Source organism: Natrix helvetica (assembly GCF_964273705.1).
Source record: "Natrix helvetica genome assembly, chromosome: 2".
Taxonomy (NCBI): domain Eukaryota; kingdom Metazoa; phylum Chordata; class Lepidosauria; order Squamata; family Natricidae; genus Natrix; species Natrix helvetica.
This window is the reverse complement of record NC_138552.1, coordinates 285,739,788-285,765,855: the sequence shown is the minus strand read 5'-3', so window position 1 is coordinate 285,765,855 and position 26,068 is coordinate 285,739,788. Positions and strand designations below refer to the sequence as shown.

Sequence of the window (26,068 nt, the reverse complement as noted above, 5' to 3'; positions counted from 1 at the left end):
AAAATAGGAAAAAGAAAGGAGTAACAGGTATGTGCACTTCCTTGAGTTACTTATGAAGCAATAAAGGCAGAGATAAACATCTGATAAATAATAAACTGTGCATCCTTAAAATGCTAAAATGTAACACAAAGAATGGAAAGGAAACAACACATGAAAAAATGTTTATCAGCTGGAATGAATAAAGGGTGTGTGTGTATGAGAGAGAGAGGGAATAAGGGAGGAGGGATTGAGAGGGAGGGAGGAAGAGGGATTGAGAGGGAGGGAGGGAGAGGGATTGAGAGGGAGGGAGAGTGTGTGTGAGAGTGGGAGGGAGGGAGGAGAGAGAGGGAGAGGGAGGGAGAGGAAGGGAGGGAGAGAGTGAGAGGGAGGGAGAGGAAGGGAGGGAGAGAGTGAGAGGGAGGGAGGGGAAGGGAGGGAGAGGAATCGAGAGGGAGGGAGGGTGTGTGTGAGAGTGGGAGGGGGGAGAGAGAGTGAGAGGGAGGGAGGGAAGTGTGTGTGAGAGTGGGAGGGAGAGGGAGAGAGGGAGGAAGAGTGAGAAGGAGGGAGGGGGAGAGAGGGAAGAAGAGGGGGGGAAGAGAGCGACTGCAAAAGGCTAATAGAGAAAAAATACCGTTTCTTCTGCAGAGCTGCAAAATTTCTTTTGAAAGTGGGGCTAATTTGGTTCAGAAGCTCGACCAGGGAATGGCTGAGGAAGCTGGGATTAGCAGGTTTCGGGTTGAAGTTATAAGCTGTGGACCTGCAAGGAAGAAAGACAAAGATGTTTAGGGGCAATGCCACAGCTAACCACAGCCTAATCTTTAGGAGCGAGAAAAACCAAGTCACCAAGCCATTCAGCAAACCAGAAATCAACCCCCGTTTTGATTCTGCAGATTCCGGATATAACAGGCGAGTTGCGTGGCGCCTGATCAACTCAACTCTTCAACTCAAATGGTTTTTCATGGGGAACCAGGTCCCACTAACCTGTTTGTGAATGGCAATTTGACCTCTCTATAAAGAAATACCATGTTTCCCCGAAAATAAAGACAGGTTCTTATTTTCTTTTGACCCCCGAAATAAGCACTTGGCCTTATTTTCAGAGAGGTCTTATTATTTTTGAGATGCAGGAGGCAGTGAGCGGTGCAATATTTTCAGGGAGGGCTTATCTTCAGGGGATGGCTTATTTTAGCGCATGTGCTCAAAAGCCCGATTGGGCTTATTATCCGGGGAGGTCTTATTTTGGGGGAAACAGAGAATTACATTACACCGCTTGGAAGTTCAGGATTCAAGTGGAACATCCCAAGTCCTCCAAAAACAGATCCATGGTGAACACTCCTTGGGCTCGGAGCTTCTCCACTCAGTCCCCTGGCTCTTTGGGTATCTGAGTAGTTCTTGCCATAGGAATGGGCAGGCTCTATTATATTTGTATGTCACGACGGTCATCAAATGGATCAGTCCCAATTTTGTGGCCTTTTTTTTGCAGGGATCGTTAAAGCAAATGCAACAGTCGTAAAGTGAATGCAGCAGTTATTAAGCGAACGTTAGTTGTTAAACAAACCAATGGTTCACTAGGGCAGCAGTCCCCAATCTTTAGGGCTCGGAGGCCTCGTGGAGGGGGATGAGGAGAGGGGAACCGACACGCATAAGCAGCGGGCTGGTGCGTCTGCACACCAATCCGTCGCAGGCACACTCGTGCACCAGTCAACTGCTCACGTAGCTCGGTTCTGAACAGGCCATGGCCCAGTAGTGGGCCGCAGCCCGGGGGTTGGTGACCCCCTGCACTAGGGTAATAGTTTTCCCAAAAACTGGAAGTGCCAGTTGGCACTGGCAAAGAGAGTCATGTGACCAAGAGATGCTGCAAATGGCAATAAATAGGTCCAGGGTGTGACCATGGAGAGGGCCTGACTGTTAGTGCGTCAAATCCAAATTGTAAGTCCCTATTTTCAAGTTGATTGTAATTTGGAATAGTCGCTAAGCAACTAGGTGGTAAGTCTAGGAGTACCTGTTTGTCAAAAACTGATGCTCCCTTTGCCTGCCCCTGCTTCCTCTACTTGGGGGTGCAAAGATGGTGGTACAGGAACCCTATGCAACCTGCCAGCATTCATTTCGTGGCCCAAGTCCCACCCAAAACCCAACCGGGTCCAAATGTGGAGGTTAGTTTAAAGGAAAAATAATAGGTGTCTTTGGTATTGCTGATGCACAAGAAGCCCATTTTATCTCTTAAAATGCCTTCTTTCTTTCTTTCTTTCTTTCTTTCTTTCTTTCTTTCTTTCTTTCTTTCTTTCTTTCTTTCTTTCTCTCTCTCTCCCTCCCTCCTTCCTTCCTTCTTTCTTTCAAAAAGATTACCCAGACCCTGCCCTCTTTTGTCAATGAACAGCATTTTGGTGATATAAGCATCAGCTTATGAGATTCAAACCCAGCAACAACAGAAAAGATATTGGAACTTCCAAATTCGAATAGAAAAGTGATGCAGGATCCAATCTGGGTCAGCCACCGGGACCAGAGGAGCCCAAGTTTGGGAGACAAAACCTCTGGTCCCGGTGACCGACCCAGATTGGATCCTGCAATATTATCCTGTGTGTGTGTGTGTGTGTGTGTGTGTGTGTGTTTATATTTATATATCTCCATGTATATTTGTGAGAAAAATGGTAATAATCAGAAATGGTAAATTCTACCCACAGTGTGAACTTAATGTAACGTCTCACAGACTGTCTCCCAAAATCAATGAGAAGTCGTTTGTTCAAAGCTCAAATGTGCATCCAAACAAGAGGGACAAAATGGAATTGACCCCAAAATGAGACTCAGCATTAAAAACAAAACATTTGGCCTTTGACGAGGGGGCAGACAAAAAAAAAAAAAAAACCCAGTTATTTAGCTACTTACTGATTGAGGTAGAAACCTCGGGTGGATGCGGTAATGCTGACATGTCGATCTTCTACCGTGATGACATACAAGTACATGAGATCTCCGTGCATCTTGCGATTGCCAGGTGGTGGATTCCAGCCACTCATAGTTAGGACTTTTAGGCACTGCAGAGGCTTGGGGGGCAGGAGGGGGGGGTTATGGGAAGAGATAAGAGAGAGAAAAATTAAAAGCGAACAAGAGATTTAAATTCCCTCTTGGGAATGTCTTTAAAAAAAAAAAAGCAAAAGCACCATGCAAATAATTCAGATAATCAATCAACCAACCAACCAATCAATGATCTTGTGGTTTCTCTCCACTTTTGGTAGTTAGGATCTGCATTCCAGCCACTTCGTCTGAATTAAAATGGTGAATTCCAAAGCTTCCAGTTGGTGTATTACCCCTTACATGGGGAAAGCGGCAAGAATTCCTATACATTCCCAAATTATCTTTGGGATAATCTTTACTTGTCTTTCTGTTCTCAGTCGTTTCCAAAGCCTCCAATTTTAGACCATTTTCTCAACACCACAGACTCCAAACTCCCAGAATTCTTCATTCGCCCACATCTCTAATGTGGCTTTTGATACTATGCGTTTTGATTAGAGCACAATTGCTTGAGATAGTTATGCTGAGTGGGTTTACTCGTTTCCCTAAACCATGATTTGATTGGAACGAAGAGATTCCGTCACATCATATATCATGTTAAACTAGAGTTTACAAACTACAAATTAAAGGTAGTCTTTGACCTACAACTTTGTTTAGTGACTGTTCTAGGTCACAATATTAAAAAAAGTGACTTATGACCGGTTTCTCACACCTATGTTGTTTATAGCATTCCCCAGAGTCATGTGATCAAAATTTGGCTGCTTAGCAACCAGATATATATTTTTTATGACAGCTGCAGTGTCCCAGGGTTATGGGATTGTCATTTGTGGCCTTCCCAGCTGGCTTCCAATGAGCAAAGACAATGAGGGAAGCCAGATTTGCTTAATGACCAAGTGACCCACTTAACAACCGCAGTGATTCCCTTAACAACTGTGGGAGGGAAGATCATACAATTGGACATGACTCACTTAACACCTGCCTTGATTAGCAATGGAAATTCTGGTCCCAATTGTAGTCATATAATTCAAGGACGATCTGCATATTATATTTAGTGCAATGCAATAAACCACTTTTCTGCTTGACTGTTGTGCTGTGTTTATACTTCATATAGACTTGGTGGCATCTTAGCAGAAAAATGGTTTAAATGTAAGAGAAAAGCAGCTCTGGACTTTGTTCCTTCTAGTGACTGATTGCAGAGGAATAATTAACAGCCTCTTTTATGGGAAGGTCCTTGGATTCAGAAAATGGTTAACCCATAGTATTTCCACGAAACAGACTTGGGATCTTTCCTCTTGCAGTAAAATCCAGAGGTTTTTCCTAGTGGGTAGAATCAGAGGCAACCAGAAAAAAAGATGACAATTTGGGAGAAAGCAATTCCACGAAATCTCCAGAAAATGACACTCCTCAAATTGATCTGCATCTCCGACGACGTAAAAAGATTCTAGGTTTGCAGAAAAAGATCTGAACTCGGAATGACTTTGATGCAAGCAAAACTCTGCTCTTCATTCCTTGCAGCTGTTTTTCACCGAGGGGGCATTTTGCATTTGGAGCAGTTCACGCTCAAAATGTTACCCATTATTGTTAGAAATGTCCTCCTCTGCTATCGTGCCAGATTTCCAGAGCCAAGAAGCATGTGCTCTGTTAGGAAGCTTTGGGGTTTTCATGCAGCAGCTTCTTGCTGTGAGATCCTGGCGAGGCCCAGCAGCCACAATATACTTTGTGGGCAGTGGCTCGTAGGTCAGCGGAAAGTAGCTTCAAGCTGGACACAGAAAATTCTTATCCAAGATCAATCATTTAGAGGACAATTACAGTACTCAGTTCACTGGAAGGGGTACCTTTTGTCGGAAGCTACTTGGGTTAAAAGCTGGAACTTAAAGGCACACAGATTAGTGAAACAATTCCATATAAATATCCTGACAAGCCAAAGGGTCCTCCTGGGAGGGAGAGGTGGTTAACCCACTATGTTGCTCTCATTGCAGGATTCGATCATCAGATGAGGGGGGCGGCCTGTCAGCCATCTTGGGCATTGGATCTTTAGGCCTGCCACATTTAGCCTGTGGGAAACTGGGAGGGGGGATCGTATGGAGCTGGGGAGATATATAGTCATAAGAACATTCTTTTCTTCGAGAGTCAAGGACATTCTGCCCTGCACCTGGAAGGGAGTGACTGGAAAGCCTCTCCAGTTGGGACGGTGCCTGATTGGGCCATGTGACGGACATGTGGGTGCTTGGACTTTCGTTTGGGTGGGGAACACCTGGAAGCTTTCAGATTTGGGTTTTCCCAGATGTGCCAATATGACATATCGAATAAAATGGAACTTTGAGGAACTTCTTTTGTTGGGGGCATTACGTGGAACCCTGACAGGCAAGCTAATATGATTTGACAGCCAATTGTGAACCAGTTGACAAATGACCTGCCTTGGTACAAGAAGTCCTTGCTTAATGATGATAATCGGGGCTGTCATTAAGAGATGCGGCTATAAAGCAGCCCTGGCTGTCTGAAGATGCTGTTTTTGGATGAATCCTTTGTAGTTGCAGCATCCCACAATCACCACCCACAACCTCCTGTCAGCTTCCTTATTGATTTTGCTTGTTGGAAGCCAGCAGTGAAATGGTCTCCAATGGTCATCGCATGACTATGTCCATCATAATTCAGAACCAATTGTCATTTCCCCAGATCATAGATCATATGATTGTGGTGCTGCTGTGTTGGTCGCAACTATGAGGACCGATCGTAAGTCTCACTCATTCAGTGCCCTTATAACTGAAGAGCCACCAAAGGAGTGTAGTGGCAATGTGGAAAAGCATATTGTTCCTTCAAGGAGCTTCGTGACATATTTTGGTTTCTCCTTCAAATTAGAAGTCTAGATGTTTAGAGCTCATTCTGAGGTAAACCGCTTTTTTTTAAAAAAAATCTTGTTTATTGAATAAAGGAACCGTCATGAAGCTGTAAAACTTTCCTTACTGTGGAAGTCTCAGACTTTCAATTCCCATCCCAGAATTATGTGTCAGCCAGCCAAGATCAGATCTTGCAGTCTCCTCACCATAAAACAGGGACACTGGCTTTTAATAAAAAAAACCTTGGGGTTGTTGTTATTGCCTGTGAGGAAATTCTGCACAGAGCCTAAACCTGGATGTTGTGGAAACTGGCCACTCTTGGAGTATCTCCACTGTTGTTATTAAGGAGCTCCTGACAGCTTATAAGAGATCTGGATGTCAACTTTCATGGTGTATATGCTTTTTAAGTTATGTTTTTAAATTTGTTTGCTTGAGGTAATAATGAAATGCCTTAAATTCCCTTTATTTACTGTCTCTGGATCCAAAAGAACAAATTGCCTGGGTACCAGTGGTGGGTTCCTACCGGTTCGGACTGGTTCAGCCGAACCATTCCAAACCAATAGAAAATGGCAGCAAACCAGACCTGCCATGCCCTTGAAACGGTTCTTCTGGTTCCGTCATCTTGTTTTTTGGTTCTGCGCATGCGCAGATCAATTCTTATTGCCTATGACCGAACCGGCAGAACAACCAGAACCCACCCCTGTTGGGTACTCAATCACTGCCCCAACCCTTGGCAAAAAGAGTGGTCCAGGGGTGGGTTTCAAAGTTTTTAGCAACCGGTTCTCTGCCCGATTGCTGGATGGGCGTGGCCATGGTGGGAGTGGCCTACTCAGCTTCCTGCACCACAGCGGCTGGGGTGCGTTTTTGCCCTCCCCAGGCTCCAGAGGCTTTCCTCGAGCCTCCAGGGTGAAAACGGCCTCCCCCGGGCTCCGGAAATGGGGACATTTCCAGACTTCCGGGAGGCCCGTTTTTCGCCTTCCCAGAGCCTCTGCACAGGCCCTGCACTTACCTGGCATCCAAAACGGGTCATGCGGAGACTCCTGGGAGGGGTGGGCAGGGCAAGCCAGTCCTTGTAACTACCGGTTCGGCGAACCAGATGTAAAATTAGCATCTGGTTTGCCCGAACTGTTCCGTACCGGCTGAATCCCATCCCTGGAGTGGTTACTAAACAAGGGCTACAACTACCTGTATTAAAAATGGCTTCCTGTATTTTTAGAAGGAAAATAAACTTTGCATTTGGGGGCGGGGTTATTTGGCTTTCTACTTCCCTTTCAGTCTCTTTCTCTTTTTCTTTCTCTCTGTCCCTCCTTCCCTCTCCCACTCCACCAGCCAAAAAATACACAATACACAATACATAACATTACTGAATGGTAGTATTTCAATGTTCCCCCCCTCCCCTTTGGACTTGACATTAAAAATTGTTAAAATATTCATGACTGGGAGAGACATGGGAACAAGCTCAGCCAATGAATAGGCAAAGCAACTAAGCCAGCCAACAGGTCTGTGCAGAGAATTGAAACAGAAACTTAAAAAGGCTGCTGCTCTGAGAAGTAAACTAGCAGTCTGTCTGGGCTTGTCTGCTGAAATGAAGCTAATTGCTTGTGTTTGCCTGTAACTCTCCTGCCTTGTGTTTACTTGGAAGAACCACCTGTTGGTATTGTACATTTATTCATCTATTCTTATGTACATAAAGGAGTTAATGAATCCTGCTGCATCAGTTACCTGTGTGTGCTTTCTGGATTTGAATGCATGCAACAAACTCTGACAGAAATACCCACAATGCGGCTGACCAAGCAATGCCTGCCTCTTTGTTGGGCTTCCTTGACATGGAATAACAAAGGTGGGGGTTTATCTGGGAGGAGTGGAAAGAGGCATTTTGAACAAGTACTGGAAGAGAGTATCAGTTCCCGTGGGCAGATCTAGGGATGCTACCTTCCAGTCTCTGTTCTGAGGCTGAAGAGGGCAGAGGGGCCTCTCTTTGCTCCCGGGTAAGATGTGCTCAGGAGGGGTGCAGTCAATCTGTTCCATTTCTGTACCCTTCTTCTTCCTCTTGCCGCTCTCTAGAATTAAAACATGGGAGGGGGTGAGATTAAAAAAAAAGATATTAACACCCTCAGACCCAGTAGGTGAACTTAGAAGAGAGGACAAACGAATTTATCTCGTCATCTGTGGTCCAATTCCTGCCTCCAAGAAGAGACTGAAAAGTTAGCCCTTAGAAAGAAAGCTCAGAACTGCAGAACTGCAGAAAAAACAATTACTGCCAACCTGCCTTCCATTGAGGACCTGTACACTGCACGAGTCAAAAAGAGGGCTGTGAAAATATTTATAGACCCCTCACATCCTGGACATAAATTTTTCCAACTTCTGCCCTCAAAACGACACTATAGGGCACTACACACCAGAATTAGACACAAGAACAGTTTCCAGAACGCCAGGACTGTAACTTTATTGCTTGTACCCTTATGATTTATATTGATATTGTTTCCTGATTGCTTATTTGTACCCTATGACTGTCATTAAGTGTTGGATCTTATGATTCTTGACGAATGTACAGTATCTTGCCTTTTTATGTACACTGAGAGAATCCGCACCAAAGACAAATTCCTTGTGTGTCCAATCACTCTTGGCCAATAAAGAATTCTATTCTATTCTATTCTATTCTATTCTATTCTATTGAAGCTGAAGAAGCTTCTTCAATGAGAAGCGAAATGTCTTCAAACAAAACCCAAAAAGTCCAGGTGTCTTTTGAAAAAGCACCTTTTGGTGAACTTTCTTGGTGTTTTTTTTTTTCTCTTGAAAATGTTTCGCTTCTCATCCAAGAACTCCCTCAGTTCTAACTTAGAACTGGGACAATCACGACCTGAATTTTTGAGAAGCTCCAGAGACTCAGCAAGACATTTCCCTCCCACTGTACATGCACCCATATTTCTCAATACCTCCAAGGTCCCCATCGGTGAAGACGCAGAGGAATGACAGCGAGTTGCAATCAACACCGTTGAAGGCATCTGACGGATCAAGGCTCTTCAGGAGATCCCGGACGTGACGGACGTGTATCCGAGCTTCTCGAACTGTATATGGCTCTGGGAAGGTTTCGAGTATGGAGAGTAGACGACAAAAGTAAAAAAACAAACAAGCAAAAAAACCTCATTACAGATCTGGTGGCTTAGCAACCATTTGAAAGTACAAAGGACTCCCCCTAGTGGTAGGATTCAACGTTTTTTTTACTCCCAGTTCTGTGGGCGTGGCTTGGTGGGCATGGCATGGCTTGGTGGGCGTGCAGGGGAAGGATATTGTAAAATCTCCATTCCCTCCCCACTCCAGGGGAAGGATAGTGCAAAATCTCTATTCCCTCCCCGCTCCAGGGGAAGGATAGTGCAAAATCTCCATTCCTCCCCACTCCAGGGGAAGGATAGTGCAAAATCTCCATTCCCTCCCCACTCCAGGGGAAGGATACTGTAAAATCTCCATTCCCTCCCCACTCCAGGGGAAGGATACTGTAAAATCTCCATTCCCTCCCCACTCCAGGGGAAGGATACTGTAAAATCTCCATTCCCTCCCCACTCCAGGGGAAGGATACTGCAAAATCTCCATTCCCTCCCCACTCCAGGGGAAGGATACTGCAAAATCTCCATTCCCTCCCCACTCCAGGGGAAGGATACTGCAAAATCTCCATTCCCTCCCCACTCCAGGGGAAGGATACTGCAAAATCTCCATTCCCTCCCCACTCCAGGGGAAGGATACTGTAAAATCTCCATTCCTTCCCCACTCCAGGGGAAGGATACTGCAAAATCTCCATTCCCTCCCCACTCCAGGGAAAGGATACTGCAAAATCTCCATTCCCACCCCACTCCAGGGGAAGGATTACTGTAAAATCTCCATTCCTCCCCACTCCAGGGGAAGGATAGTGCAAAATCTCCATTCCCTCCCCACTCCAGGGGAAGGATACTGCAAAATCTCCATTCCCTCCCCACTCCAGGGGAAGGATACTGCAAAATCTCCATTCCCTCCCCACTCCAGGGGAAGGATACTGTAAAATCTCCATTCCCTCCCCACTCCAGGGGAAGGATACTGCAAAATCTCCATTCCCTCCCCACTCCAGGGGAAGGATACTGCAAAATCTCCATTCCCATCCCAATCCAGGGGAAGGATAGTGCAAAATCTCCATTTTCTCCTAAGCTAGGACTCGGGAGGCAGAGAATAGATGGGGGCAGGGCCAGTCAGAGGTGGTATTTTACCGGTTCTCCGAACTACTCAAAATTTCCAGCTACTGGTTCTCCAGATCTGGTCAGAACCTGCTGAATACCACATCTAACTCCCCATCCCCAAAAGATATTTACGACCCAGTTCCAAAGTTCTGATGGCCAGCCCACGCAAGCTCATGTGACTGCATTTTGGGCACTTGGCAACTGGCCCACTTTTACAGTCATTTGCAGCGTCCCATTGTCCCGAGACAATTCATGATGCTTTGGGCAAAAATATCTCCTAATGAGCAATATATTCGCATAACCACCTGGCATTCATTTAACAACCACCACAAAAAGAGAGTCATAAAATTGGGTCCGTCATATGATGGGCCATTTTACATCTGTCGTGACTAGTGGCCATAATTGGCCGGTTCCATTACAGTCTTAAGTTTGAAAACTTAAGCTGTATTCAGCTCTCTTCTTTATTAACTTATACCCTATCTTTCTACTTACATTAAAGAGAAGCACAACTTAGGATACTTGAAATTGAAATGCAATATCCAAAACAAGCATTAAAATGGATAATATTAAAAATGTTGGGTTCATCAGCTTCAATTGAGCGATGCCTGAAGTTAATATTCCATTTAATGTTGTAAGTTACCAATACAAAGTTACTTAATAAAATATATTCTGCACGGGTTGTCTTTAAAACTATTGCAGATGCAGCTACAAGCTCCTGGAATCTAAGAAATGTAACGTCTCCACTTTTTGTGCTTTTCACATGGTCTTTCCCTGAGCCTTATTTATCTTTAAGACGTTTCTTGATCAATTCCATCTTTTGAAAATCAAGAGGAACATCTGGATGCTTGAGCCCTCCGATACCAGATGTTACAGCAACCATCTTTAAAATAGTCCATGCAGATACATCAATTTTCCCCAAATTCCAAGCCAATATACTTGGAATCAACTATATCTGGAAGACACCATCTAGAGATAAATAGCTGACTGAATTCTTAGGAAGGACTTTCCTTCCATGAACCTTGCTCAAGATAGCAACTCTTGCCTTCAACTACTCCTTGTACATCCGTTCTTACCTTCAACTACCTTTAATACTGAATCTTCTTGTAAGCCTTCAATGGTCTTCAATTCAGCAAAGTTATCGAGAACATTGCCATCTAACTGCAGAGAGAAACATGTTCGGTGACAGGTATCCTCACGGTCCATCAAAACTTGGTGGATCTCCTGAACCATCTCTTGGGGAGACACCTTGCAGAGCAGGAAACAGACGAGAGAAGAGAGAGTCACAACTGTCCACAGTTTTCCTTTAGGATTTCTACAGGGCATGTGAAAAGAGTTTTCAAAATATACAATTCATGCATTTAAAGTCAAACACATTTTGAAGTCAGATCTACTCTACAAAAATCCATCCATCCCTCCATTCATCCCTCCATAAAAGGCTGTATGTACCGTGTTTCCCCAAAAATACAACCTGTCCCGAAACTAAAGCCTTGCCACATTTTTCGCGTGGGCAAAAATATAAGCCCACCCCCAAAAATAAACCCCCTGGACAACCCCCCCTTCCGGCCAGGCAGAGCACCGCTCACTAACCTAGCGTTATCCCGAAAGCACCAAGTCGCAGGAACCAGGGGGGGGAGAGCGCTCACGTTGCTTGCCGCCTTCGGGATACCGCTAGGTTGGGGAGTGGCGTTCTGTCTGGCCAGAGGGGAGAGTTGCCGGGTGGCTGCTCCCTTGTGAACTGGCTCCCGAAGAGCCGGGCACAGCCTCAGGGGCGAAGCAGCCATGAGGTAACCATGCTCACGAGCAGCCGCCCGGCAAATCCCCTCTCCAGCCGGGAAGAGCGCCATTCACTGACCTAGGGGGTATCTCTAAAGTGCCAAGCCATGTGGTGCTCTGCCCATCCCCCAGCTCCCGCGGCTTGGCACATTCGGGATACCCCCTAGGTCAGTGCATGGCGCTCTGCCCGGCTGGAGAAGGGGGTTGCGCGAGCGCCTGTTCCGCCCGCAGCTTCACCAAGCCCTTGCGCAGCTTTCCCAGGCCACCGCGCTGGCCGCTGCTGCCCGCCGCCGCCCCGCCCCGCTCCGAGCATAACTTCCAAACTCCAAAACTCGGGGTCGAGTCTTCCAGCATCGGCCGCTCTAGGAGTGCTCTCTATCGTGGGCCGGCTGCTGGAAGACTCTGTCCGGAAGACTCTCTGTCCGGCAGCCGGCCCACCATAGAGAGCACTCCTAGAGCGGCCAATGCTGGAAGACTCGGCCCCGAGTTTTGGAGTTTGGAAGTTATGCTCGGAGCGGGGCGGCGGCGGGTGGCGGCGGGTAGCCGCGGCCAGTGGTGGTGGCCTGGGAGAGCTGCGCAAGGGCTTGGTGACGCTGCGGGCTGAACAGGCGCTCGCGCAACCCCCTTCTCCAGCCGGGCAGAGCTCCATGCACTGACCTAGGGGGTATCCCGAATGTGCCAAGCCGCGGGAGCTGGGGCAGAGCACCACATGGCTTGGCGCCTTAGGGATACCCCCTAGGTCAGTGAATGGCGCTCTTCCCGGCTGGAGAGGGGATTTGCCGGGCGGCTGCTTGTGAGCATGGTTACCTCATGGCTGCTTCGCCCCTGAGGCTGTGCCCGGCTCTTCGGGAGCCAGTTCACAAGGGAGCAGCTGCCCAGCAGCCCCAAAACAATAAGCCCTCCCTGATAATAAGCCCAAGGGCATATTTCGTGGGGCAAAAGAAAATAAGCCCCTGTCGTATTTTCGGGGAAACACGGTATGTATGTATGTTCCAGCGTAACTCTGGAACACCTTGAGAAATTTCAACCAAACTTGGTACACAGATGACTTACTCTCTGGAAAAAAATACTGTGGGAGTAGGACACCCTTAATACCCCTCGGGATGTGTGTTCTGTTAAGATACAGCCTGTTGTGGATTAAAATGGCTTCTACTGTACTGCTTCTACTGTACAGTGCAGTGGAGTTGGCATGCGAACGGCTTCACAGTACTCCACAGGGGGGCTCCCTCTGGTAAGGGGGGAAATCCAACATTAGAAATTATGTTTTGGTCTGGACATTTCCCCCCTAAAATAAATACCTGGGCAATGCCAGGTTATCAGCTAGTAAGGGATAAAACCAAGTTTTTTTAGAAATGCAGTGGTAAGCAATTCACAAAGCCAGTGTTTCTCAATCACAGCAAGTTTAAGATATGTGGACTTCAAGTCCAAAATTCCTCAGCCACATGGCTGAATAATAAACCTCTTGGAGAAAAGGGGGAATATTAACCTTCTTTGAAAGCATCTGTCAAAAAGCTAAGGAATAATCATGTTAATTCAGAAAGGAGAAATGGGAAGAAAGATGGCCTCCATCTCAAATCCTACGGAAGAGGCAGAATACCTAAATGCACAAAGAGGAATACGATTCCTTCTGTAAATGAAGAGCCCCAGATTTTGGATCTGGAAAATGAGGTGGTGAAGGATACATAGGATGGCTTGATTTGGCTCCTCTGGACATGCAGGTCAAACTACCAGTCTGGCTTGATTTTGCTACAAATCGGCCATAATAGGTCTAGATATTATTCACCAGCCGTAATGGCCAAAATGAACAGTCAAAGCTTGCCAGATCTATCTGTGCTTATAGGAGACCTTATAATACTTTGCCCCCCAAAATACTTAAAATTCTGCAAAGTTACACAATGGCTTTAAAACATGTCTAACTCTCCTGCTAAACTGTAAGGTATTTTGTTTACCCTTTGCCCATAATAGCAATAGCACTTAAGACTTCTATACAGCTTCACAGTGCTTTACAGCCCTCTCCAAGCGGTTTACAGAGTCGGCATATGGCCCCCAACAACCTGGCTCCTCATTTTACTGACCTCGGGAGGATGGAAGGGTGAGTCGACCTTGAGCCTGGTGAGATTCGAACTGCCAAACTTCTGGCAGCTGACAGTCAGCAGAAGTAGCCTGCAGTACTGCATTCTAACCACTCCGCCACCATGATTCTTATAATGTTATATGACTGCGATGGCGAACCTATGGCACACGTGGCATCGCCTGTTCCTCTTCCAGGTTTCTGGCTTGCATGCGCATGTGACGATCAGCTGGCCTTTGTGCATCCCGCAGTGTCAGAAACTGGAAGAGCTGGTCTTCCATTTTCCATTGGGAGCATGCACGCTGGCCAGCTGACTGGTGCGTGCACTGGCAGTAACCGGAAGACTTGCTGGCCAGAAGTTTATTCTCCCTGGGCAGCTCCTCTTCCTGGTTGTGCCTCAGATGCCTGCGAAGTGCTCCCTTTTCTGCACTCAGTGCCCCATGCATGCATGTGCACTCCCTTTTTGGCACTCCCAAATCACTGTTATAGGGTCTTGGCTGTTATGGTTTTATGGGCTTCATCTGTTAATGGACCTAGCCATTTAACGGTTTGTTAATCAAACTATGGTTTAACACAGTGTGAACAAGATTTCTCACAGAATGGTGTGTGTGTGTCTTTGTGTCCGTGTTGACTCATGCCTGGACTAGTCCCTGGACTTTTCTTGCCAAGGTTTCAGAAGCTGTTTTCCATTGCTTGCTTCTTAGGGCTGAGAGAGAACGAATGGCCCACGATTCCCTAGTTGGCTTTGTGCCTCAGGCAGGACTAGAACTCACAGTCTCCTGATTTCTAGCCTGCAGCCTTAATCAGTATGCCAAAGTGGCTCTCTTTCAGAATAGCCTAAGCTAGGGTTTGTCAACCTTGGCAACTTTTAGGGTGTGTGGACTTCGACTCCCAGAATTCCCCGGCCAGCATATTTACGTGTGCCTCAATCTCTCCTCTAAAGACTACCCTATAGAAAATCTTCAACATGTCACTCCATCCAAATGCAGCTTTTCTTGTTTTTCTAATAAAAGTGCATCCAATCCGTTCCGACACTGCTCTAGAAGAATTTAACCCCGGGGGAGAATTATTGACTTTCTTGCTCACTTTATTTGAACTTTGGCTAAACTGCAGAGGATTGTGTAAACGGAACTGTGAAAGAAGCCAACATCTGCAGAAGCCTGGACTTTCCAGATTGTTCCCAGTCCTTAAAAGAGGAAAAGAGGTGAAGGCGAAGTGTGGATCTGGCAGGATTACTGAGTTACCCAGAGAGGGTTTGGGTGTTTAAAGGTCCACCACACCGTAGGTGGGATACATTTTCATACATTTCCTTTGACGAACGCCTGGAAAAATTAAGTAGAAGCCTCCTTTAGGAGGAAGTTACATAGAACTGAAGCAGCTTCTTGAAGGAGAAGCAAAAGGTTTTCAAAGGAAAAACAACAACTCCAGTTGCCTTTTGGTAAAATCAACTTTGGGACAACCAGGAACTGGATGATTAAGAATCTCCACAGATAACGAAAGCTTCGTTTATTTTGTAATTACTCCACATGGAACAGCAAGTAGTCATGCAACAAACTGACCACACCTAAAATATTGCATCCAGTTTTGGTCACTATAAAAAAGATGTTGAGACACTAGAAAAAGTGCAGAGAAGAGCAACTAGGATGATTAGGCAACTGGGGGCTAAAACATATGAAGAACGGTTGCAGGAACTGGGCATGGATAGTCTAGTGAAGAGAAGGACCAGAGGAGACATGATAGCAGTCTTCCAATATTTGAGGAGCTGCCACAGAGAGGAGGAGATCAAGCTATTTTCCAAGACACCCGAAGGCCAGGCAAGGAATAATGGATGGAAGCTGACCAAAGAGAGATTCAACCTAGAAATAAGGAGAAATTTCCTGACAGTGAGAACAATCAACCAATGGAACAGAAGTTGCCTTCAGAAGTTTTGGGAGCTTCATCACTGGAGGCTTTCAAGAAGAGATTGGACTGCCATTTGGCGGCATGGTGTAGGGTCTCCTGCTTGGGCGGGGTGGACTAGATGACCTACTAAGTCCCTTCCAACTCTGTTAATCTAATCTAATCTAAATTCAAAGCCTAGTTTTGATTCAATTCAGAATCCCATCTCAAATGAGATTTCATCTGGAAATGCCAACGCAGCTGGCTAGGGAATTTGGCAACTGTGGTTCCTGTGCATCTGGAGGGCACCAGGTTGGGGAAGATGAATTTGAGGCAATGACTGCTAATTAAACTGGCAGACGAACAGATGATTCATCAGGATTTGAGGACTTGCAGAGAAAGTTAGACCAAACGGCTTTGCAGAAATACTCACTTGTAGGGGAAAGGGTTCTACTGCCGGCGCATGGACTTTAACTGTGAAACCGGTGTCCTGGATGACAATGACCTCTTGGTCGTCTGTATGGTTTGGATCTTCGTGGTCATTTTGCCTGGCCTCCTCCTTGCCGTTCTCGTGCAAGCTGTCCCCATTCATCAGAGCGATGGTGGAAGGGTGCACTTCTGGTCATGGGAAAGAAGGAAAAGATGGTTTATAGCTATCTGGAGCCCTTGAATAGCACGGGTGCTAATCGCCCATAGCAATGAACTTTAGATCATGGGTGGGCCACTGTGTCAACTTTATAGCCTGTGGACTTCAACTCCCAGAATTCCTGACTCAGCCCTGCCGGCTCAGGAATTCTGGGAGTTAAAGTCACAGGTTGTAAAGTTGACATAGTTGCCCATCAGAGGTGGTATTTATTCAGCCGGTTCTCTCCGGTTTGGGCGAACCGGTAGCGGTGGCTGTGGGAGACTCCGCCCACTGACCCCGGCGTAATGCGTGAGCACTGCACATGCACAGAAGGTGCTGCACATGCATAGGCAGGGTATGCATGCACAGACACGGTGCGTGCACTCGCTCACATTTGCGAACTGGTAGGGAAGGTAAGTGAATCCCACTGCTGTTGCCCATCCTTGCTTTAGACCAGGGCTGTCAAACTCCTGGCCTGTGGGCCAGATGCATCACGCACTGGCCACACCCACACTCAATTTAGCGAAAGGGGGGGGAAGTCCCGATAGGTCATGTCACGCCACCATGACGAACAGAGTTTGACACCCCTGCTTTAGATCATGCCCTTGTGATTGGCATGCAGAAAGGATGCCTTAAAGCACTGGTCCTCAAGCATTTTGATCTGAGGACCCCTTTGTCAAGTGAGAAAGATCAGGTCCACAGGTGAAGGTCTAATTAAACCTGGGTTGTCAAACTGTCGGCCCATAGACCGGATGCGTCGCGCACAGGCTACACCAAACCCAGCTCCGTGAAGGGAAAAAAACATTGCGATACATCACATGATGCCGCGAGTTTGACACCTGTGAATTAAACTGATTTATTGCTAAGCAGCCTACGCACAGGAATCTTCTCAACTAATGATTGGCATCTCTTGGAGTTAGCTAATGGCCCATGGAATTCAAAGGAGTTTAGATTTAGTCTGCTTGTGGCTATGTAAGGATTCTAGACGGATTCCTCTTTTGACTCTGCCCCACCCCAGGTTCTGCCACTCCTTCTCCCACACCTTTTATGTTCCTAAAAATGCTTGAGCACCCCACAGAACTCTGGTTTATGTGGACTACATCTATCAATATTTACTGTATAAGAAATTAAAACTTATATTTGACTTCAGGGACCCCATGAAAACTTCTGGGGATCCCTGAGACAGGGGTGCCTTCACTACCAGTTTGCAAAAGTGAGCACACGCGCCACCTCCACGCATGCGCAGGTCTTTCCGTGCATGTGCAGAGCATCAAAAACAGACACGATGACGTCCAGGCGGGTGGGTGGAGCCTGCTACCGAGCACGCCTGCAAAGGTAAGGGGAACAGCAAGGGGGGAGGGGGAAATCCGCTGTGCCGTGCGATTTATATTAGCTAGAAAGCAGGAAATCCTGCTTTCTAGCTAATATAAATCGCCTGGCACAGCTGATCGTCAGAAACACCAGTTTGCCCGAACCGGTAGCATATTTAATTACCGGTTCGGGCGAACCAGTAGCATTTTTTACTTCCAGTTCGGGTGAACCAGTAGCATTTTTTACTACTGGTTCGGGCAGACCGGCCCGAACCGGTAGCATTTCACCCCTGCTCTGAGACCACATTTTCAGAACAGCTGCCCTAAAACAATGGAGAAAACCCCCACAACTTTCTCTATTTTATACGTTACATTAACAAGTTCAATTTCAGAGAACATTTTCTTTGGTTCTGATAGCCTAGTAATAAAAGCAGCTGCTTTGCAATTGTTCTAGTCATGAGAATTATTACAATAATTTGTGATCTAAGTTACCTGGACGTTTATCAGAAGGTTACGATCTTCCTTCTGCCCTCTTTAAGAGAGCCTTTTGGGTGTGTGGGAAACGCAATTTAAATCTCTCCATTAAATTTATAGAACACAATGAATGATTGCTGCCAAATTTCTTACAGGATCCTCCTCTTACCCGTTTTTTCTCAGCCCCAACAAGCATGGCTCACCACAGGTGCAAATAACCACAATCATTTATAAGATTTAACTGACCTGACCCAACTTGAATTAATATCCACTCTACTATCCTGCCTCTCAGATCAGCATTTAGGGCTCAGAAATTATTTGGGAACTGCAGGATGACTAATTGTGTCCTTTCATAAAGCAGCTCAGGATTTGAGATTCTTGCCTCTAAGTCAAAATGAGGTCATACTGGGGTGTAATTTGAGGAGGGAGGGAGGGAGGAAAGAAGGAAGGAAGAGGAGAAGGAAGAGGAAGAGGAGAAGAAAGAGAAGGGAGATGGGGAGGAAGACGAGGCAGCAGCAAATCAATTTGCTTTCTGCAAGAGGGAGTGTTAGGGATGTAACCCTAGGCTTGGCTTGGCAATGTATATAAACTATGATTACTTTACTGTTACTTTAAATGCTTAACAGATGTAATTGGCTTGTTACCTCAAGCAGCCATAAGAGGGAACCAGAATGGTTGTTAGATCTCTCTCTCTCTCTGTTTTGTTAGAAGCTGATCGGTGTATTTTGAGGTATTGTGGTTTGCTACTGTTTAGCTATACTTTGTGTGTTAAACTGAGAACATTGATAACTGAATTACTGAACCGTGTATGACTTGGATTGTTAACCGGACTCTGAATACTTCTATATTTCTACATAGTAAACTACTATATTTTTTATACTATTCAGTGTCTCTGTATGCTGGTTTGTGCGTGTTATTCCATATCACTCTCATTACACTTCTCTGCATACTTGCTCTTCTAACGGGGAGCTTAATTACTTAACAGGGAACATACCCAAATTCCTACTATAAAAAGAAGGCATTATAAAACAATACAGGTAGTCCTTCACTTACAACAATTTGTTTAGCGACGGTTCAAATTTACAACGGCACTGAAAAATGTGAGGTGCGATCGTTTTTCAGACTTATGACAATTGCAGCATCCCCATGACCAAAATTCAGAGGCTTGGCAATTGGTTTGTATTTATGATGGTCATAGTGTCCCAGGAACATGTGATCCTCTTTTGCGACCTTCTGACAAGCAAAGTCATGAGAAACCCAGATTCACTTTACAGCCAACTGAAAAGGTTCGCTTAAGAACTGGGGCAAGGAAGGTCATAAAATGGGGCAAAACTCAACAAGGGAGACATTAGCCAATGTCTCCCTTAACAGCAGAAATATTGGACTCAATTGTGGTCGTAAGTCGAGGATCACCTGTAACAGGCCCAAAGTTAACATCCTTTTGCTTTTTTTGCTCTTGCGTGTGAATGCTTAGAGGAGAAATTGATTTATTAAGCTGATCTTTCTTTTTTCCGTTTTTTTTTTTTTTTGCCTGGGGAAACGTATTTTGGAGAAAGGAGGCAACATGGCAGTTAATGGAGGAAGAAGCAGAGCAAAAAAGACACAGGAGAAAACAAATCACCTAATAATTCAGTTCGGCTTGAATCATCCTCTTTAATTAAAGCCGAAACGGGTGTAGACAAACTCCTGATGTAGCTTTGACCTATTTCCTGCCAAGACGCACGAACACCAAGCAACCCCAAAATCCAACCCTGTCTGCCTCAAAGCAACCTCTGAGTATATGTGGCATCTTCTTTCCATTGTGAAGAAACAAAACTTTTTTTTCCCCAAACTCAATCCATCGCAGGTAGCGTTTCAACAGAGACCAGATAGTTTAACGAAAAGAAGGACTAGGGGAGACATGATAGCAGTGTTCCAATATCTCAGGGGTTGCCACAAATAAGAGAGAGTCAAACTATTCTTCAAAGCATCTGAGGGCAGAACAAGAATCAATGGGTGGAAACTAATCAAGGAGAGAAGCAACTTAGAACTGAGGAGAAATTTCCTGACAGTTAGAACAATGAATCAGTGGAACAGAAGTTGCCTCCAGAAGTTGTGAATGCTCCAACACTGGAAGTCTTTAAGAAGATGTTGGATAGCCATTTGTCTGAAACGGTATAGGGTTTCCTGCCTAAGCAGGGGGTTGGACTAGAAGACCTCCAATGCCCCTTCCAACTCTGCTATTGTATTGTAATAGAGGGCCATCCCTGCAGTAGTAGTGGATTCTTGCCCCATATGGAGGGTTAGTCTACATCAGCGGTCAGCAACTGGTGGTCCGTTGACCACTGATGGTCTGTGAGAATATTTTGGTGGTCCGCAGAAAAATTAATTGCATTTTTTATATTGCATTAAATCAGGAGTCCTCAAACAAATCTGGCCTCTGGGCCAGATACATGCAATGAATGCTTGTGTTGCTGCAGAGAGTCTCCCCCTTCGGGGTCTTTTTGTGCGAGTCGGAGGTGGGCAGAAATTCCCACTTGGGGGCTGCTTCAGCCTCATGGTGCAGGGCTTCGAGCATAAGCTGGAGGGAAGTGCTGTTGGTGGCAGAGAGCCGGAGGGCCTCGTTCCAGTGGGACTGTATCAGGGCCTGGAACTGGCTGATCATCTCAGCCCACTGAGCCTCCAGGCACTCCCGCAGGTCTTCCCTCTGCTTATGCTCATAGTCCTCAGTGAGGTGCTTCCGCTGAGCTTACTCCTCGGTCAGATCCAATTTGAACTGAGCCAGATGTTTTGCCAACTCTTTCTCATGATGGCTGCTTAGCTCCAACAACTGCTTCCTAGTGGGGCCCTAAGGAGCCCAGGCGGGGAGGTGAGGAGTGGCTGGCAGGGGAGGGGGAAATAGAGGCCGGTGAGGCGCCCCTCGACATGAATGACATTGAGTTGGCCCTGCCCACCTAGTCATGTGACCACCTAGTCACAAGTCATTGGGCAGATCATATTTGTGGTCCGTGGGATTTTAAATTATGAATTTAGCGGTCCCTGAGGTCTGAAAGGTTGATGACCCCTCGTCTAGATCAGAGGTAGGGAACGATGGGCCCTTTATGACTCGTGGACTTCAACTCCCAGAATTCCTGAGCCAGCATGGATGCACTGAAGCCAGCACTGAGGTCCATAACTCATAAAAGAGCCGTCGTTTCCCTGCCCCTGGTCTAGATGATCTTCACGGTTCCTTTCAACATTTCCAATCTATAACATTGTAATCTTAGGGGGTTTTTTAAGGGCAAATTCAAATTGCAAATTCAATCTCTGTATAAGCCCCGTGACAGATGGCTTTGAACTACAGGCCGCCTCTCGGCCTTACTTACCCCACGGAATCGTTTTAGGAAGGAGACCAAATTCCTTACAAGAAAGGGAAGGATAAAAGATCAGCCCAGCAGGGTGGCAAAGCAAAGAATGCCATTTTAATCCTCGCCAAGGAAGGCAAGGAGGGGGCAAGGCTGCTCTTGAGCCATACGTTGTGCATTCCAGAACATTCCTCTTTCAGAATCTGTGCCGGGAGCAGCAGTTTATATGTGTGGGATGTGGTCTAAATTATAATTTGAACTAGGCACAGACTGCTAAACATTCACTGCCCTTATTTTGCTGTAGTATACACGTAGTCCCCGACTTACGGCCACAATTGAGCCCAAGCTTTCTGTGGCTAAGTGAAACACTTGTTAAGTGAGTTTTGCTTCATTTTACAACCCTTCTGGCCACAGTGATTAAGTGAATTGCTACAGTTGTTACCTGGCTTCCCCCTGGACTTTGCTTCACATGACCCTGGGACACTGCAATCATCATAAATATGAGTCCTTTGCCAAGCATTTGCATTCCGATCATGTGACCGTGGGGATGCTGCACCGGTCATAAATGTGAACAATGGTCATCAGTCACTTTCTGCCAGTCACTAAACCAATTAAGTGAACTCATTGTCTCCTGCAAACTCCACTCCCCTTTTGCTCCTCTTTTATTTCCTTTGGGAGGAGCCATTCATCGTCCACCTGTGGCCTTACTCCCAAGTCGCCCCCTGTTCTTTAGCTGTTCCTTTCATCTGGCAACTCTGCGCATGCGCACACTGGGAACAGGCGCCAGCTGTTTGTCTGCCTCACTGATGTCTGACTCCGAAGGCAGCTGATAACTGTCAGATGGCCCTGGTCCTATCTCTGCCTCTGACGCAGAGCCCTCATCAGAGTCTTCCCCAGCCTCCAGGACTGGCCCAATTTCCTCCCCAACCTCCTCACTGTCTGAATCTGCTGCCAGAACAAACAGCAGGAATTGGTCTCTCTGTGTGCATTTGCACACACACTTGTGGTGTTTGCACAAGCTAACTTTGATGCGACTGATGAACTTGATATGCTTGTGAACCCAATCTAAGAGGTGTTAATCAGAAATGGTTCTTAGGCAACTGAATTGTGACAGTTTAGTGTGTTTGGGTGTGTGCATCACCTCCTGCTTAAAAGACCAAAAATCTATACAAAGAAGAATCTACAGTACTTGCCTTGCTTGGTCTGACCTGCTTTGCATCAAGCCTTACTCCTGACAATGCCGTGTTTCCCCGAAAATAAGACAGGGTCTTATTTTCTTTTGACCCCCTGAATTAAGCACTTGGTCTTATTTTTGGGGAAGTCATATTATTTTTGAGGTCACCTCATGGCTGCTGCTGTGTTGCAATATTTTCGGGGAGGGCTTATTTTAGCGCATGCACTCAAAAGCCCAATTGGGCTTATTACCTGGGGAGGTCTTATTTTCGGGGAAACAGGGTAGAAGGAACATACACAACATAAAATCCCCAAGCTTGTTGGAACAGAGCAAATTGTTGTTTCGACTTTCAACAGTTCATTTGGTGACTGTTTGAAGTTACAACAGCATTGAAAAAAAAGTGACTTATGACCATTTTCACACTTATAACCCCTGCAGCATCCAAATGGTCACATAATCAAAATTCGCCCACTTTTCAACTGACTCACATTTATGACATTTGCACTCTCCTGGGGGGGGGGTGTCATGTAATCCCCTTTTACGACCTTCTGACAAGCAAAGTCGATGGGGGAAGACAGATTCACTTAACAGCTGTGTTACTAACTTAACACCTGCAGTGATTCACTTAAACCAGGGGTGTCCAAACTTGGGAACTTTAAGACTTGTGGACTTCAACTCCCAGAATTCCCCAGCCAGCCATGCTAGCTGGGGAATTCTGGGAGTTGAAGTCCACAAGTCTTAAAGTTCCCAAGTTTGGACACCCCTGACTTAAACTGTGACAAGAAAAATCGTAAAATGGGGACAAAGCTCACTTAACGAGTGCCTGACTTAACAACAGAAATATTGGTCTCAACTGTGGTCGCAAGTCAAGGACTTACATATACATCAAGCGTCTTTTCACTACTATCCCTTTCAAAAGAGTCTCCAGGCATCTCTCTTTTCTAGTGTCCTGAACTTCAAAGGCACCGTTCCCGATTCGGCTCTCTGGCAGATTCCCCAGAAAACACTAACAAGAGGGCAGAACTTTTGTCTGATAAAATTCCCCCCCATGGTGCTGAAAGATCAGACTGGAAAAGCCCTAAGTAGCAATCAGCCAAAAAGCAATTCCCCATGATTGTCTCAAAGGTGCTTTTTCAAAAGGCAACTAACTGGACTTAACTTTCTTTGTTTCACTTCTCATCCAAGAAGCTTCATTGGTTCTGGCAGGATGGTAGGGAAGAGAGAAGACCTTAAAGGTAAAGATTCCCCTCGCACCCAGAACAAGAAGCAATGGGTGGAAACTAATCAAGGAGAGAAGCAACTTAGAACTGAGGAGAAATTCACTGACAGGGAGAACAATTAATCAGTGGAACAGAAGTTGTGAATGCCTCAACACTGCAAGTCTTTAAGAAGATGTTGGATAGCTATTTGTCTGAAATGGTATAGGGTTTCCTGCCTAGGCAGGGGGTTGGACTAGAAGACCTCCAAGGTCCCTTCCAACTCTACTATTGTATTGTATTGTATTGCATATATGTGCTAGTTATTCCCTACTCTAGGGGGCATTGCTCATCTCCATTTCTTAGCTGAAGAGCCAGCGCTGTCCAAAGACGTCTCCGTGGTCATGTGGCCGGCATGACTAAACGCCGAAGGCGCACGGAACGCTGTTACCTTCCCACCAAAGGTGGTTCCTATTTTTTTCTACTTGCATTTTTACGTGCTTTCGAAGAACTGCTAGGTTGGCGGAAGCTGGGACAAGTAACAGGGGCTCACTCCATTATGCGGCGCTAGGGATTCAAATCACCGAAGTGCTAGACCTTTCTGATCGACAAGCTCAGCGCCTTAGCCACTGAGCCACCGCGTCCCTTGAAAAGGCCTTAGTTCTCCTCAATTAGTCTTCGAAGAAAAATAAAGGAAGTCCAGCTGCCTTTTGAAAAAGCACTTTTGAGAACAACCATGACCTGGATGACTGAGAATCTCCACGGACAATTCCCCAGGATCGTACAAAAGAGGAAAAACTACAGGCAGTCCTTGACATAGTAAGGCTGGTTGCTTGGTGACCGTTTGAAATGACGACAGCAACCTAGTTCTGATGACCGGGCCAACCCACTGTGGCCACATGTTTGCATTTCAGGTGCTCGGCCACCAGCTTTCGTTTACAGCTGTTTTTGCAGCAACCCACGGCCACGTGACTGCAAATTGTGATGTTTTTGCCACAAATCAAATCTACTTCTGTTTTTTGGCAAAACAATACCCCATAGAAAACCATGGGGTCACCCAGGGGTGGGCTGCTGGGGGTTGGCAAGGGTTCGGGAGAACCTCTAGCTAAGTTTCTGTGCAGTTCGGAGAATCTCCCCCCCCAAATCCCACTCCTGGCTGGCCCCGCCCACCCCTCCTCTCCCAGGAGTCCCCACACGGCCCGTTTTGGGTGCAGATAAGTGAAGGGCTCATGCGGAGGCTCAGGGAGGGCGAAAAATGAGACTACTGGAAGGTCAGGAATTCGGGAGGGCCTCCGGAGCCTGCGTTTTTGCCCTCCCTAAGGCTCAAGGAAAGCCTCCGGAGCCCGAGGTGGGCAACCCCACCCACCCCGCCATGGTGCAGGAGGTTGACTAGGCCATGCCCACCTAGCAACCGGGCAGAGAACCCCTTGCTAATATTTTTGAAGCCCTCCCCTGGGTTCACCTAACAACCACAGTGTTCATCTAACAACTGCAGTACTCTCTTAATGACCGTTGCAAAAAAAAGTTGTAAAATCAACCCTGGATATGTGGGTTATCTGCTTTACAAATGTCATGATTGAGGAACATAATGGGCAGGCTCCATTACAGTTGTAAATCAAGGACTACCTGTAGAATAAACCACGGCAGAAGCTCCCTGCGTTAGTGGCTTAATCCGCATGTAAAAACAATGCAGGTAGTCCTCGACTGACAAGAGTTTGTTTAGTGACCTTTCAAAGTTACAACGGCACTGGAAAAAGTGACTTAGGACTATTTTTCACACTTAGGACTGTCACAGCGTCCCTGTCATCATGTGATCAAAATTCAGCCGCTTGGCAACTGACTCACAATTATGAGGGTTCCAGAGTTATCGCCTTTTGCGAACTTCTGAGAAGCCAAGTCAACGGGGAAGACAGATTTACTTAGCAACCATGTTCCTAATTTAACAACTGCAGTCATTCACTTAACAACTGTGGCAAGAAAGGTCTTAAAATGCGGCAAAACTCACTTGACAAATGTCTCCCTTAACAACATACATGTTGATAGTATTTACGTATAATTCCTTTTCAATAGACATATTTTATTTCATGTTAACATTTCAATGGGGAAGCTGGATCCACTTAACGTCCGTGTTACTAACTTGGGAACCGCAGCAATTCACTTAGCAATGTTAATCCACTTAACAATGGTCTTGCTTAGCAACAGAAATTTTGGGCTCAATTG

The 26,068-nt window shown here is 46.1% G+C and overlaps 1 protein-coding gene across 2 annotated transcripts in view; it reads right to left on the bottom strand.

Moving 5' to 3' along the window:
* The window catches only part of CLUH (clustered mitochondria homolog), a 107,555-nt gene that overhangs the window by 48,003 nt on the left and 33,484 nt on the right, over positions 1–26,068 (bottom strand). For both annotated transcript variants that reach the window (XM_081944344.1, XM_081944345.1), the window contains exons 2-7: positions 16,180–16,364; positions 11,098–11,269; positions 8,756–8,899; positions 7,752–7,879; positions 2,860–3,014; positions 611–736 (exon numbers count right to left, since the gene is read on the bottom strand). In XM_081944344.1, the coding sequence (XP_081800470.1) occupies positions 611–736; positions 2,860–3,014; positions 7,752–7,879; positions 8,756–8,899; positions 11,098–11,269; positions 16,180–16,364 (910 nt within the window). The remainder of the gene's footprint in view (positions 1–610; positions 737–2,859; positions 3,015–7,751; positions 7,880–8,755; positions 8,900–11,097; positions 11,270–16,179; positions 16,365–26,068) is intronic.